Source organism: Mytilus trossulus, chromosome 9 (genome assembly GCF_036588685.1).
Source record: "Mytilus trossulus isolate FHL-02 chromosome 9, PNRI_Mtr1.1.1.hap1, whole genome shotgun sequence".
Classification (NCBI taxonomy): Eukaryota; Metazoa; Mollusca; class Bivalvia; order Mytilida; family Mytilidae; genus Mytilus; species Mytilus trossulus.
The window spans coordinates 71,187,904-71,200,699 of NC_086381.1; the positions used below are offsets into that span (position 1 = coordinate 71,187,904).

At 30.7% G+C, this 12,796-nt stretch overlaps 1 protein-coding gene across 1 annotated transcript in view; it reads right to left on the reverse strand.

Annotated features, from left to right (window-relative positions):
- The window catches only part of LOC134683337 (nuclear pore complex protein Nup160-like), a 252,121-nt gene that overhangs the window by 199,548 nt on the left and 39,777 nt on the right, over window positions 1-12,796 (reverse strand). Inside the window, exons 5-6 of the mRNA XM_063542579.1 lie at window positions 5,382-5,448; window positions 421-535 (exon numbers count right to left, since the gene is read on the reverse strand). Of these exons, the coding sequence (XP_063398649.1) occupies window positions 421-535; window positions 5,382-5,448 (182 nt within the window). The remainder of the gene's footprint in view (window positions 1-420; window positions 536-5,381; window positions 5,449-12,796) is intronic.

A 12,796-nucleotide genomic window follows, 5' to 3' on the forward strand; every position in this document is an offset into this window, starting at 1 on the left:
ATTTGGTTGAAATCCAGATGATTTTGTCAAATTTCACCAAAATCCCTTATCTTGACCTTTTCGGGATGTTAAAATCCACGTGTCAGAATATAACTTTGACAAAAACAGTTCTGTTTCACTTTCTCACATGTCTTTAAGGCAACTTGAAACATTTATTGTCTTGTAACTATGAACTTTATAATTGAGGCCAAATATGACCCTTACCTAACTTACTCCTTTGTACTTGAGTTGATTTAAAAGCATTGTTTATAAGTTTAATAACATTTAGTTGAGGCAAGGATTATAAGTTAGATAACAAAAACCAATAAATGGTGACAAGCTCTCATCACAAGCTAGGTATTTGTAAATTATTATGATAAATAAAAAAAATCTTTGCCAAAGGGCAGTAACTCTGCATTAAAGTGAGTATTTTCAACCTACATTTGCTGACCATATCCTCAGTTTATAGTCTCTACACACTGTAAATATATAGGGATCTCCTTTGAATGGCTGTACAACGATACTGGTTGGGGATTCAGATACATCTTGGTTACTTCTAAAATTAGACAATTAGGTTAGGTTACAGAATTAAGAATGAAAACCTAAAATTGGACACTTAGGTTAGGTTACAGAATTAAGAATGAAAACCTAAAATTGGACACTTAGGTTAGGTTACAGAATTAAGAATGAAAACCTAAAATTGGACACTTAGGTTAGGTTACAGAATTAAGAATGAAAACCTAAAATTGGACACTTAGGTTAGGTTACAGAATTAAGAATGAAAACCTAAAATTGGACACTTAGGTTAGGTTACAGAATTAAAAATGAAAACTATAACAATAGAGTTGAGCAATGTTCAACTCAGGATTTTGCTGAAATAAATGGCATAAAAGGTTCAAGTTTTAATGAAGTTAAATATGTTAATTATTACTGCCAGTATTGACTTGGTTATCCAATTTTCATCCTTCTAGAACAAATTCAAATCATGTCTTTAATATACTACATGTACATGAAATCTCCAAATCATCTTGAGTATTTGTATTTATAAAAGTAAAAATCAACATTAAAATATACCCTTGCTGATCTGTTATCTGTAATAAATAAATGGAGAATGTGTCCCCATGGACACAGATGATGCCCCGCTTACATACAAATTTATAAAGAGACATTGAACTCAAGAACGATGAGTGACACAACACAAGCCAAATTTGTACTCGATCTGAGTTTTGTGGTCATAAGTATTTTGTATAGGTCTCATAATGTTTGGTTGGGACAACATACAAGGTCTTTGCGTCGGAACTAAACACATTTATTCTAAAAACAGTTGTTGGCATGACACAGGTTATGTTCTTCTCATATATCTTATGATGGTATGATACTAAACCCCTTACAGGAAGGATTGTGCCTGATGTTCATATGATGAAATCATAATCTTTCAGTCAGTTTAACTGAAGTCTGGAGCTGGCATGTCAGTTAACTGCTTGTAGTCTGTTGTTATTTATGTATTATTGTCATTTTGTTTATATTCTTTGGTTACATCTTCTGACATCAGACTCGGACTTCTCTTGAACTGAATTTAATGTGCGTATTGTTATGCTTTTACTTTTCTACATTGGTTAGAGGTATAGGGGGAGGGTTGAGATCTCACAAACATGTTTAACCCCGCCGCATTTTTGCGCCTGTCCCAAGTCAGGAGCCTCTGGCCTTTGTTAGTCTTGTATTATTTAAATTTTAGTTTCTTGTGTACAATTTGGATATTAGTATGGCGTTCATTATCACTGAACTAGTATATATTTTTTTAGGGGCCAGCTGAAGGACGCCTCCGGGTGCGAGAATTTCTCGCTACATTGAAGACCTGTTGGTGACCTTCTGCTGTTGTTTTTTTATTTGGTCGGGTTGTTGTCTCTTTGACACATTCCCCATTTCCATTCTCAATTTTATTACATAACGGATACTAAATATTCTGCAATTTTTCCATTTATAAAGGGGCATAACTCGATAATGATGTAAGTAACGCCATTAAAATTCAACTTGATCTGTATTTTGTAGTAATAAGCATTGTGTATAAGTTTCAAAACATTTGGTTGAGGCAAACTCAAGTAAGAGAATGGAAACAAAAATAATTTGCCATTTTTCCATTCATAAAGGGGCATAACTCTAGAATGGTTAAAGTGACGTTACCAAAATTCAAACTTGATCTGCATTTTGTGATAATAAATAAGCATTGTGTATAAGTTTCATAACATTTTGCGCGTGGTTGAAAGTATGTAAAACTGTTGTAGGGTGAATTTGTGTTAAAATAATATATGACTGAAGAATTTCATGAAAGATATCAAAAGTCACTTGTAAAAAAGGTTCTTGGAGACAGGACAATATGTTTTTTTGCCCCCAGGACTTTTTACAAAGTCTTTTATTTTTTGTTTTCTGATAATTTCATTTGTTTCACGTTTTTCTGTATGCTTTTTTCTATCACTGAATTGTAAGTTTACTATCCATGGTACCATAGGATACAATCACTGAATTGTAAGTTTACTATCGTGGTACCATAGGATACAATCACTAAATTGTAAGTTTACTATCCATGGTACCATAGGATACAATCACTGAATTGTAAGTTTACTATCCATGGTACCATAGGATACAATCACTGAATTGTAAGTTTACTATCCATGGTACCATAGGATACAATCACTGAATTGTAAGTTTACTATCCATGGAACCATAGGATACAATCACTAAATTGTAAGTTTACTCTCCATGGTACCATAGGATACAATCACTGAATTGTAAGTTTACTATCCATGGTACCATAGGATACAATCACTGAATTGTAAGTTTACTATCCATGGTACCATAGGATACAGAGGCATGAGGAATAATTTCTTGTGGAAGGAAGAGAAGAGAAACACAAATTGAGGTCTTCTCATTTATAAGAATAGATAATTAGAAGTAAAGATTGTATTAAATCATCTATTACACTCAATGACTCTACCATCTATAGCGGAATAACTACATATTCTGATAATGCTGAACTGCCTTTTATATTGTAGTGTTACAAAATAACCAGCAGAAGTTAGATTTTCAATAATACTTCAGTATGATCAGATTCAATATAGAAAATAAATGCTTCTTCCACTTGAAACTGTATATAGCTATGAATCATCTAGTTTTAGATATGTTCCCTATGGTTATCATGTCATTACAGGAGACCTTAACATTGTTGGAGATGGTGAGGTCAAAACTAAAAGAAGGGACATAAATATTGTCCTCTTCTGTTTAAATACTGTATTTATATTGTGTCATAGATTAAACTTATTTGTTCAGTGTATGTTTATTTGTGTTTGTTTAAACGTCTTTTTTAATAAGTGAATTCATTTCAATTGACATTTTATTATAATTTAATTTTGGATGTAACCTGTCTTCTGATTGGTCGACAGTGTTTTGTCTATGAGCTCTTAGACATAATTTCTATATGTGACCGTGATGTCATCAACGTTTTAACATGTTTACACCAGTTTAACATGGAATTTAGAATTAAATTATAAGGAATGACTGCAATATTCTTTCTGTCTATTCAAAATAACATCAAAAGTATTGTGCACACTTTAAATTAACTGCTAAGCTGTTTTTTATTTCTTCATAGACAGAAAAATATTAGTCATTCCTTAAGTAAAACAAGAGTGCACACGCTGAAATGTCTCGCCTTCTTTACTATTCATTGATATTATGTTGATAGTCCTAAATATAAATCTTTATTACAACTGTCACATAAACTTTACATTAACCAAGAAAACTAAACATTGACCAATGAACCATAAAAATGAGGTCAAGGTCAATTGAACCTTGCCAGGCAGGCATGTACAGCAAACATTTCATATATACAACAAATATAGTTGATCTACTGTCTATAGTTTAAGAAAAACAAACCAAAACACAAAAACTTAACAGTGAGCAATGAACCGTGAAAATGAGGTCAAGGTCAAATAAAACCTGCGGGACTGACATATAGATCATAAAATATTTCCATACACCAAACATAGTTGACCTATTGCATACACCATCAGAAAAACAGACCAAAACACAACAACTTAACTATAACCACTGAACCATGAAAATGGGGTCAAAGTCAGATGACACCTGCCAGTTTGACATGTACACCTCACAGTCCTTCCATACACCAAATATACTTGACCTATTGCTCATAGTATCTGAGACATGGACTTGACAACCAAAACTTAACCTTGTTCACTGATCTATGAAATGAGGTTGAGGTCAAGTGAAAACTGTCTGACGGGCATGAGGACCTTGCAAGGTACAAACCAAGTATAGTTATCCTATTACTTATAAGAGAGAATTCAACATTACAAAAAATCTTTTTTTCTCAAGTAGTCACTGAACCATGAAAATGGGGTTAAGGTCATTGGACATGTGACTGAAGAAAACTTCGTAACATGAGGCATCCATACAAAGTATAAAGCATCCAGGTCTTCAACCTTTTAAAATATAAAGCTTTTAAGAAGTTAGCTTACACCCCTGCCGTAGCGGCAGCCACCAGATCACTATCCAAAAAGTCGCAGGCTTGACAACAATGTAGGTCTTTTTATGCTGTAATGTTCTGAAAGAACGAATTGACATGCATACAAACTTGGGTAAAACTTAATGCCCCCTCTGCTGTGTTTGGGACATGAATATTTCTATTTTAATGCAGTCAATTAACCCAGAAAATGAGGCCAAGGAAAACGAACATATATTATGCGACACTGAAATTCAGACCAAATAAGATATGGATTATCTAGTTTTTCTAATTTCTTTCTTTATAGGTAAAGCTCTACAGAATAGTTATTAACATTGCTACTGCTGCATTTTAAGCTCTAATTTCTATGATAATGCAAGACAAAAAGTAGATGTTCCCAATATAATTTTGTAGTAAAGTTTGCTATGAAAATATCAAATTCCTTTCCAAATTTGTTTTAAAAAAAAAATGTGTCCATAGTACAAGGATGGCCCACTGGCACTATTTTCTATGTTCAGTGGACCCTGAAATTGGGGTCAAAAATCTTATATAGCATTTAGATTAGAATAATCCTATCATACGGAACATGTGTACTGAGTTTAAAGATGATTGAACTTCAACTTTATCAAAAACTACCTTGACAAAAAACTTTAACCTGAAACTTATACTATCATTTTCTATGTTTCTAGGTTAACATTTTAGTCTGTTTTGTCATTTTTAGGGCAATTTAGCCAACTATGATTTTGGTTGTGTTGAAGACAGTACTGATGTTGTTTCCATCCTCATTCAATGATCTTTGGTAGATAGTAGTCTCATTGGCAATCATATTTTATCTTTTACTTTTATACAGGCTTTGAAAGTGTCATGTTTGAATTGTGTGGGTCTTTACCTCATTATACCACTCCATAATTTTTTCATCATAGATGACTGTGCTAACTCAAACTGCTGGACAACACCTACAAATTATAATAACATCCTGTCAATATCTATTATTAAACTCAAACTGCTGGACAAAACCTACAAATTATAATAACATCCTGTCAATCTCTAATATTAAACTCAAACTGCTGGACAAAACCTACAAAATATAATAACATCCTGTCAATATCTAATATTAAACTCAAACTGCTGGACAAAACCTACAAAACATAATAACATCCTGTCAATATCTATTATTAAACTCAAACTGCTGGACAAAACCTACAAATTATAATAACATCCTGTCAATATCTAATATTAAACTCAAACTGCTGGACAAAACCTACAAAATATAATAACATCCTGTCAATATCTAATATTAAACTCAAACTGCTGGACAAAACCTACAAAATATAATAACATCCTGTCAATATCTATTATTAAACTCAAACTGCTGGACAAAACCTACAAATTATAATAACATCCTGTCAATATCTAATATTAAACTCAAACTGCTGGACAAAACCTACAAAATATAATAACATCCTGTCAATATCTAATATTAAACTCAAACTGCTGGACAAAACCTACAAAATATAATAACATCCTGTCAATATCTAATATTAAACTCAAACTGCTGGACAAAACCTACAAAACATAATAACATCCTGTCAATATCTATTATTAAACTCAAACTGCTGGACAAAACCTACAAATTATAATAACATCCTGTCAATATCTAATATTAAACTCAAACTGCTGGACAACACCTACAAAATATGATAACATCCTGTCAATCTCTATTATTAAACTCAAACTGCTGGACAAAAACTACAAAATATAATAACATCCTGTTAATCTCTATTATTAAACTCAAACTGCTGGACAAAACCTACAAAATATAATAACATCCTGTCAATCTCTATTATTAAACTCAAACTGCTGGACAAAACCTACAAATTATAATAACATCCTGTCAATATCTATTATTAAACTCAAACTGCTGGACAACACCTACAAAATATAATAACATCCTGTCAATCTCTGTTATTAAACTATTAAACTCAAACTGCTGGACAAAACCTACAAAATATAATAACATCCTGTCAATATCTAATATTAAACTCAAACTGCTGGACAAAAACTACAAAATATAATAACATCCTGTCAATATCTAATATTAAACTCAAACTGCTGGACAACACCTACAAAATATAATAACATCCTGTCAATATCTAATATTAAACTCAAACTGCTGGACAAAACCTACAAAATATAATAACATCCTGTCAATCTCTATTATTAAACTCAAACTGCTGGACAAAACCTACAAAATATAATAACATCCTGTCAATATCTATTATTAAACTCAAACTGCTGGACAAAACCTACAAATTATGATAACATCCTGTCAATCTCTATTATTAAACTCAAACTGCTGGACAACACCTACAAAATATAATAACATCCTGTCAATATCTATTATTAAACTCAAACTGCTGGACAAAACCTACAAATTATGATAACATCCTGTCAATCTCTATTATTAAACTCAAACTGCTGGACAACACCTACAAAATATGATAACATCCTGTCAATCTCTATTATTAAACTCAAACTGCTGGACAAAACCTACAAAATATAATAACATCCTGTCAATCTCTATTATTAAACTCAAACTGCTGGACAAAACCTACAAAATATAATAACATCCTGTCAATATCTATTATTAAACTCAAACTGCTGGACAACACCTACAAAATATAATAACATCCTGTCAATATCTATTATTAAACTCAAACTGCTGGACAAAACCTACAAATTATGATAACATCCTGTCAATCTCTATTATTAAACTCAAACTGCTGGACAAAACCTACAAAATATAATAACATCCTGTCAATCTCTATTATTAAACTCAAACTGCTGGACAAAACCTACAAAATATAATAACATCCTGTCAATATCTAATATTAAACTCAAACTGCTGGACAACACCTACAAAATATAATAACATCCTGTCAATATCTATTATTAAACTCAAACTGCTGGACAAAAACTACAAAATATAATAACATCCTGTCAATATCTAATATTAAACTCAAACTGCTGGACAAAACCTACAAAATATAATAACATCCTGTCAATATCTATTATTAAACTCAAACTGCTGGACAAAACCTACAAAATATAATAACATCCTGTCAATCTCTATTATTAAACTCAAACTGCTGGACAAAACCTACAAATTATAATAACATCCTGTCAATATCTAATATTAAACTCAAACTGCTGGACAAAAACTACAAAATATGATAACATCCTGTCAATATCTAATATTAAACTCAAACTGCTGGACAAAACCTACAAAATATGATAACATCCTGTCAATATCTATTATTAAACTCAAACTGCTGGACAACACCTACAAAATATAATAACATCCTGTCAATATCTATTATTAAACTCAAACTGCTGGACAAAACCTACAAAATATGATAACATCCTCTCAATCTCTAATATTAAACTCAAACTGCTGGACAACACCTACAAAATATGATAACATCCTGTCAATATCTAATATTAAACTCAAACTGCTGGACAAAACCTACAAAATATAATAACATCTTGTCAATATCTATTATTAAACTCAAACTGCTGGACAACACCTACAAAATATAATAACATCCTGTCAATATCTAATATTAAACTCAAACTGCTGGACAACACCTACAAAATATGATAACATCCTGTCAATATCTAATATTAAACTCAAACTGCTGGACAAAACCTACAAAATATGATAACATCCTGTCAATATCTAATATTAAACTCAAACTGCTGGACAAAACCTACAAAATATAATAACATCCTGTCAATCTCTATTATTAAACTCAAACTGCTGGACAAAAACTACAAAATATAATAACATCCTGTTAATCTCTATTATTAAACTCAAACTGCTGGACAAAACCTACAAAACATAATAACATCCTGTCAATCTCTATTATTAAACTCAAACTGCTGGACAAAACCTACAAAATATAATAACATCCTGTTAATCTCTATTATTAAACTCAAACTGCTGGACAAAACCTACAAAACATAATAACATCCTGTCAATCTCTATTATTAAACTCAAACTGCTGGACAAAACCTACAAATTATGATAACATCCTGTCAATATCTAATATTAAACTCAAACTGCTGGACAAAAACCACAAAATATAATAACATCCTGTTAATCTCTATTATTAAACTCAAACTGCTGGACAACACCTACAAAACATAATAACATCCTGTCAATCTCTATTATTAAACTCAAACTGCTGGACAAAACCTACAAAATATAATAACATCCTGTCAATATCTAATATTAAACTCAAACTGCTGGACAAAACCTACAAATTATGATAACATCCTGTCAATATCTATTATTAAACTCAAACTGCTGGACAAAACCTACAAAATATAATAACATCCTGTCAATATCTATTATTAAACTCAAACTGCTGGACAAAACCTACAAAATATAATAACATCCTGTCAATATCTAATATTAAACTCAAACTGCTGGACAAAACCTACAAAATATAATAACATCCTGTCAATATCTAATATTAAACTCAAACTGCTGGACAAAACCTACAAAATATAATAACATCCTGTCAATATCTATTATTAAACTCAAACTGCTGGACAAAACCTACAAAATATAATAACATCCTGTCAATATCTATTATTAAACTCAAACTGCTGGACAAAAACTACAAAATATGATAACATCCTGTCAATATCTAATATTAAACTCAAACTGCTGGACAAAACCTACAAAATATAATAACATCCTGTCAATATCTATTATTAAACACAAACTGCTGGACAACACCTACAAAATATAATAACATCCTGTCAATATCTATTATTAAACTCAAACTGCTGGACAAAACCTACAAAATATAATAACATCCTGTCAATCTCTATTATTAAACTCAAACTGCTGGACAAAACCTACAAAATATGATAACATCCTGTCAATATCTATTATTAAACTCAAACTGCTGGACAACACCTACAAAATATAATAACATCCTGTCAATATCTAATATTAAACTCAAACTGCTGGACAAAACCTACAAAATATAATAACATCCTGTCAATCTCTATTATTAAACTCAAACTGCTGGACAAAACCTACAAAATATAATAACATCCTGTCAATATCTATTATTAAACTCAAACTGCTGGACAAAACCTACAAATTATGATAACATCCTGTCAATCTCTATTATTAAACTCAAACTGCTGGACAACACCTACAAAATATAATAACATCCTGTCAATATCTATTATTAAACTCAAACTGCTGGACAAAACCTACAAATTATGATAACATCCTGTCAATCTCTATTATTAAACTCAAACTGCTGGACAACACCTACAAAATATGATAACATCCTGTCAATCTCTATTATTAAACTCAAACTGCTGGACAAAACCTACAAAATATAATAACATCCTGTCAATCTCTATTATTAAACTCAAACTGCTGGACAAAACCTACAAAATATAATAACATCCTGTCAATATCTATTATTAAACTCAAACTGCTGGACAACACCTACAAAATATAATAACATCCTGTCAATATCTATTATTAAACTCAAACTGCTGGACAAAACCTACAAATTATGATAACATCCTGTCAATCTCTATTATTAAACTCAAACTGCTGGACAAAACCTACAAAATATAATAACATCCTGTCAATCTCTATTATTAAACTCAAACTGCTGGACAAAACCTACAAAATATAATAACATCCTGTCAATATCTAATATTAAACTCAAACTGCTGGACAACACCTACAAAATATAATAACATCCTGTCAATATCTATTATTAAACTCAAACTGCTGGACAAAAACTACAAAATATAATAACATCCTGTCAATATCTAATATTAAACTCAAACTGCTGGACAAAACCTACAAAATATAATAACATCCTGTCAATATCTATTATTAAACTCAAACTGCTGGACAAAACCTACAAAATATAATAACATCCTGTCAATCTCTATTATTAAACTCAAACTGCTGGACAAAACCTACAAATTATAATAACATCCTGTCAATATCTAATATTAAACTCAAACTGCTGGACAAAAACTACAAAATATGATAACATCCTGTCAATATCTAATATTAAACTCAAACTGCTGGACAAAACCTACAAAATATGATAACATCCTGTCAATATCTATTATTAAACTCAAACTGCTGGACAACACCTACAAAATATAATAACATCCTGTCAATATCTATTATTAAACTCAAACTGCTGGACAAAACCTACAAAATATGATAACATCCTCTCAATCTCTAATATTAAACTCAAACTGCTGGACAACACCTACAAAATATGATAACATCCTGTCAATATCTAATATTAAACTCAAACTGCTGGACAAAACCTACAAAATATAATAACATCTTGTCAATATCTATTATTAAACTCAAACTGCTGGACAACACCTACAAAATATAATAACATCCTGTCAATATCTAATATTAAACTCAAACTGCTGGACAACACCTACAAAATATGATAACATCCTGTCAATATCTAATATTAAACTCAAACTGCTGGACAAAACCTACAAAATATGATAACATCCTGTCAATATCTAATATTAAACTCAAACTGCTGGACAAAACCTACAAAATATAATAACATCCTGTCAATCTCTATTATTAAACTCAAACTGCTGGACAAAAACTACAAAATATAATAACATCCTGTTAATCTCTATTATTAAACTCAAACTGCTGGACAAAACCTACAAAACATAATAACATCCTGTCAATCTCTATTATTAAACTCAAACTGCTGGACAAAACCTACAAAATATAATAACATCCTGTTAATCTCTATTATTAAACTCAAACTGCTGGACAAAACCTACAAAACATAATAACATCCTGTCAATCTCTATTATTAAACTCAAACTGCTGGACAAAACCTACAAATTATGATAACATCCTGTCAATATCTAATATTAAACTCAAACTGCTGGACAAAAACCACAAAATATAATAACATCCTGTTAATCTCTATTATTAAACTCAAACTGCTGGACAACACCTACAAAACATAATAACATCCTGTCAATCTCTATTATTAAACTCAAACTGCTGGACAAAACCTACAAAATATAATAACATCCTGTCAATATCTAATATTAAACTCAAACTGCTGGACAAAACCTACAAATTATGATAACATCCTGTCAATATCTATTATTAAACTCAAACTGCTGGACAAAACCTACAAAATATAATAACATCCTGTCAATATCTATTATTAAACTCAAACTGCTGGACAAAACCTACAAAATATAATAACATCCTGTCAATATCTAATATTAAACTCAAACTGCTGGACAAAACCTACAAAATATAATAACATCCTGTCAATATCTAATATTAAACTCAAACTGCTGGACAAAACCTACAAAATATAATAACATCCTGTCAATATCTATTATTAAACTCAAACTGCTGGACAAAACCTACAAAATATAATAACATCCTGTCAATATCTATTATTAAACTCAAACTGCTGGACAAAAACTACAAAATATGATAACATCCTGTCAATATCTAATATTAAACTCAAACTGCTGGACAAAACCTACAAAATATAATAACATCCTGTCAATATCTATTATTAAACACAAACTGCTGGACAACACCTACAAAATATAATAACATCCTGTCAATATCTATTATTAAACTCAAACTGCTGGACAAAACCTACAAAATATAATAACATCCTGTCAATCTCTATTATTAAACTCAAACTGCTGGACAAAACCTACAAAATATGATAACATCCTGTCAATCTCTATTATTAAACTCAAACTGCTGGACAAAACCTACAAAATATAATAACATCCTGTCAATATCTATTATTAAACTCAAACTGCTGGACAAAACCTACAAAATATAATAACATCCTGTCAATATCTAATATTAAACTCAAACTGCTGGACAAAACCTACAAAATATAATAACATCCTGTCAATATCTATTATTAAACTCAAACTGCTGGACAAAACCTACAAATTATGATAACATCCTGTCAATCTCTATTATTAAACTCAAACTGCTGGACAAAACCTACAAAATATAATAACATCCTGTCAATCTCTATTATTAAACTCAAACTGCTGGACAAAACCTACAAAATATAATAACATCCTGTCAATATCTATTATTAAACTCAAACTGCTGGACAAAACCTACAAAATATAATAACATCCTGTCAATATCTAATATTAAACTCAAACTGCTGGACAAAACCTACAAAATATAATAACATC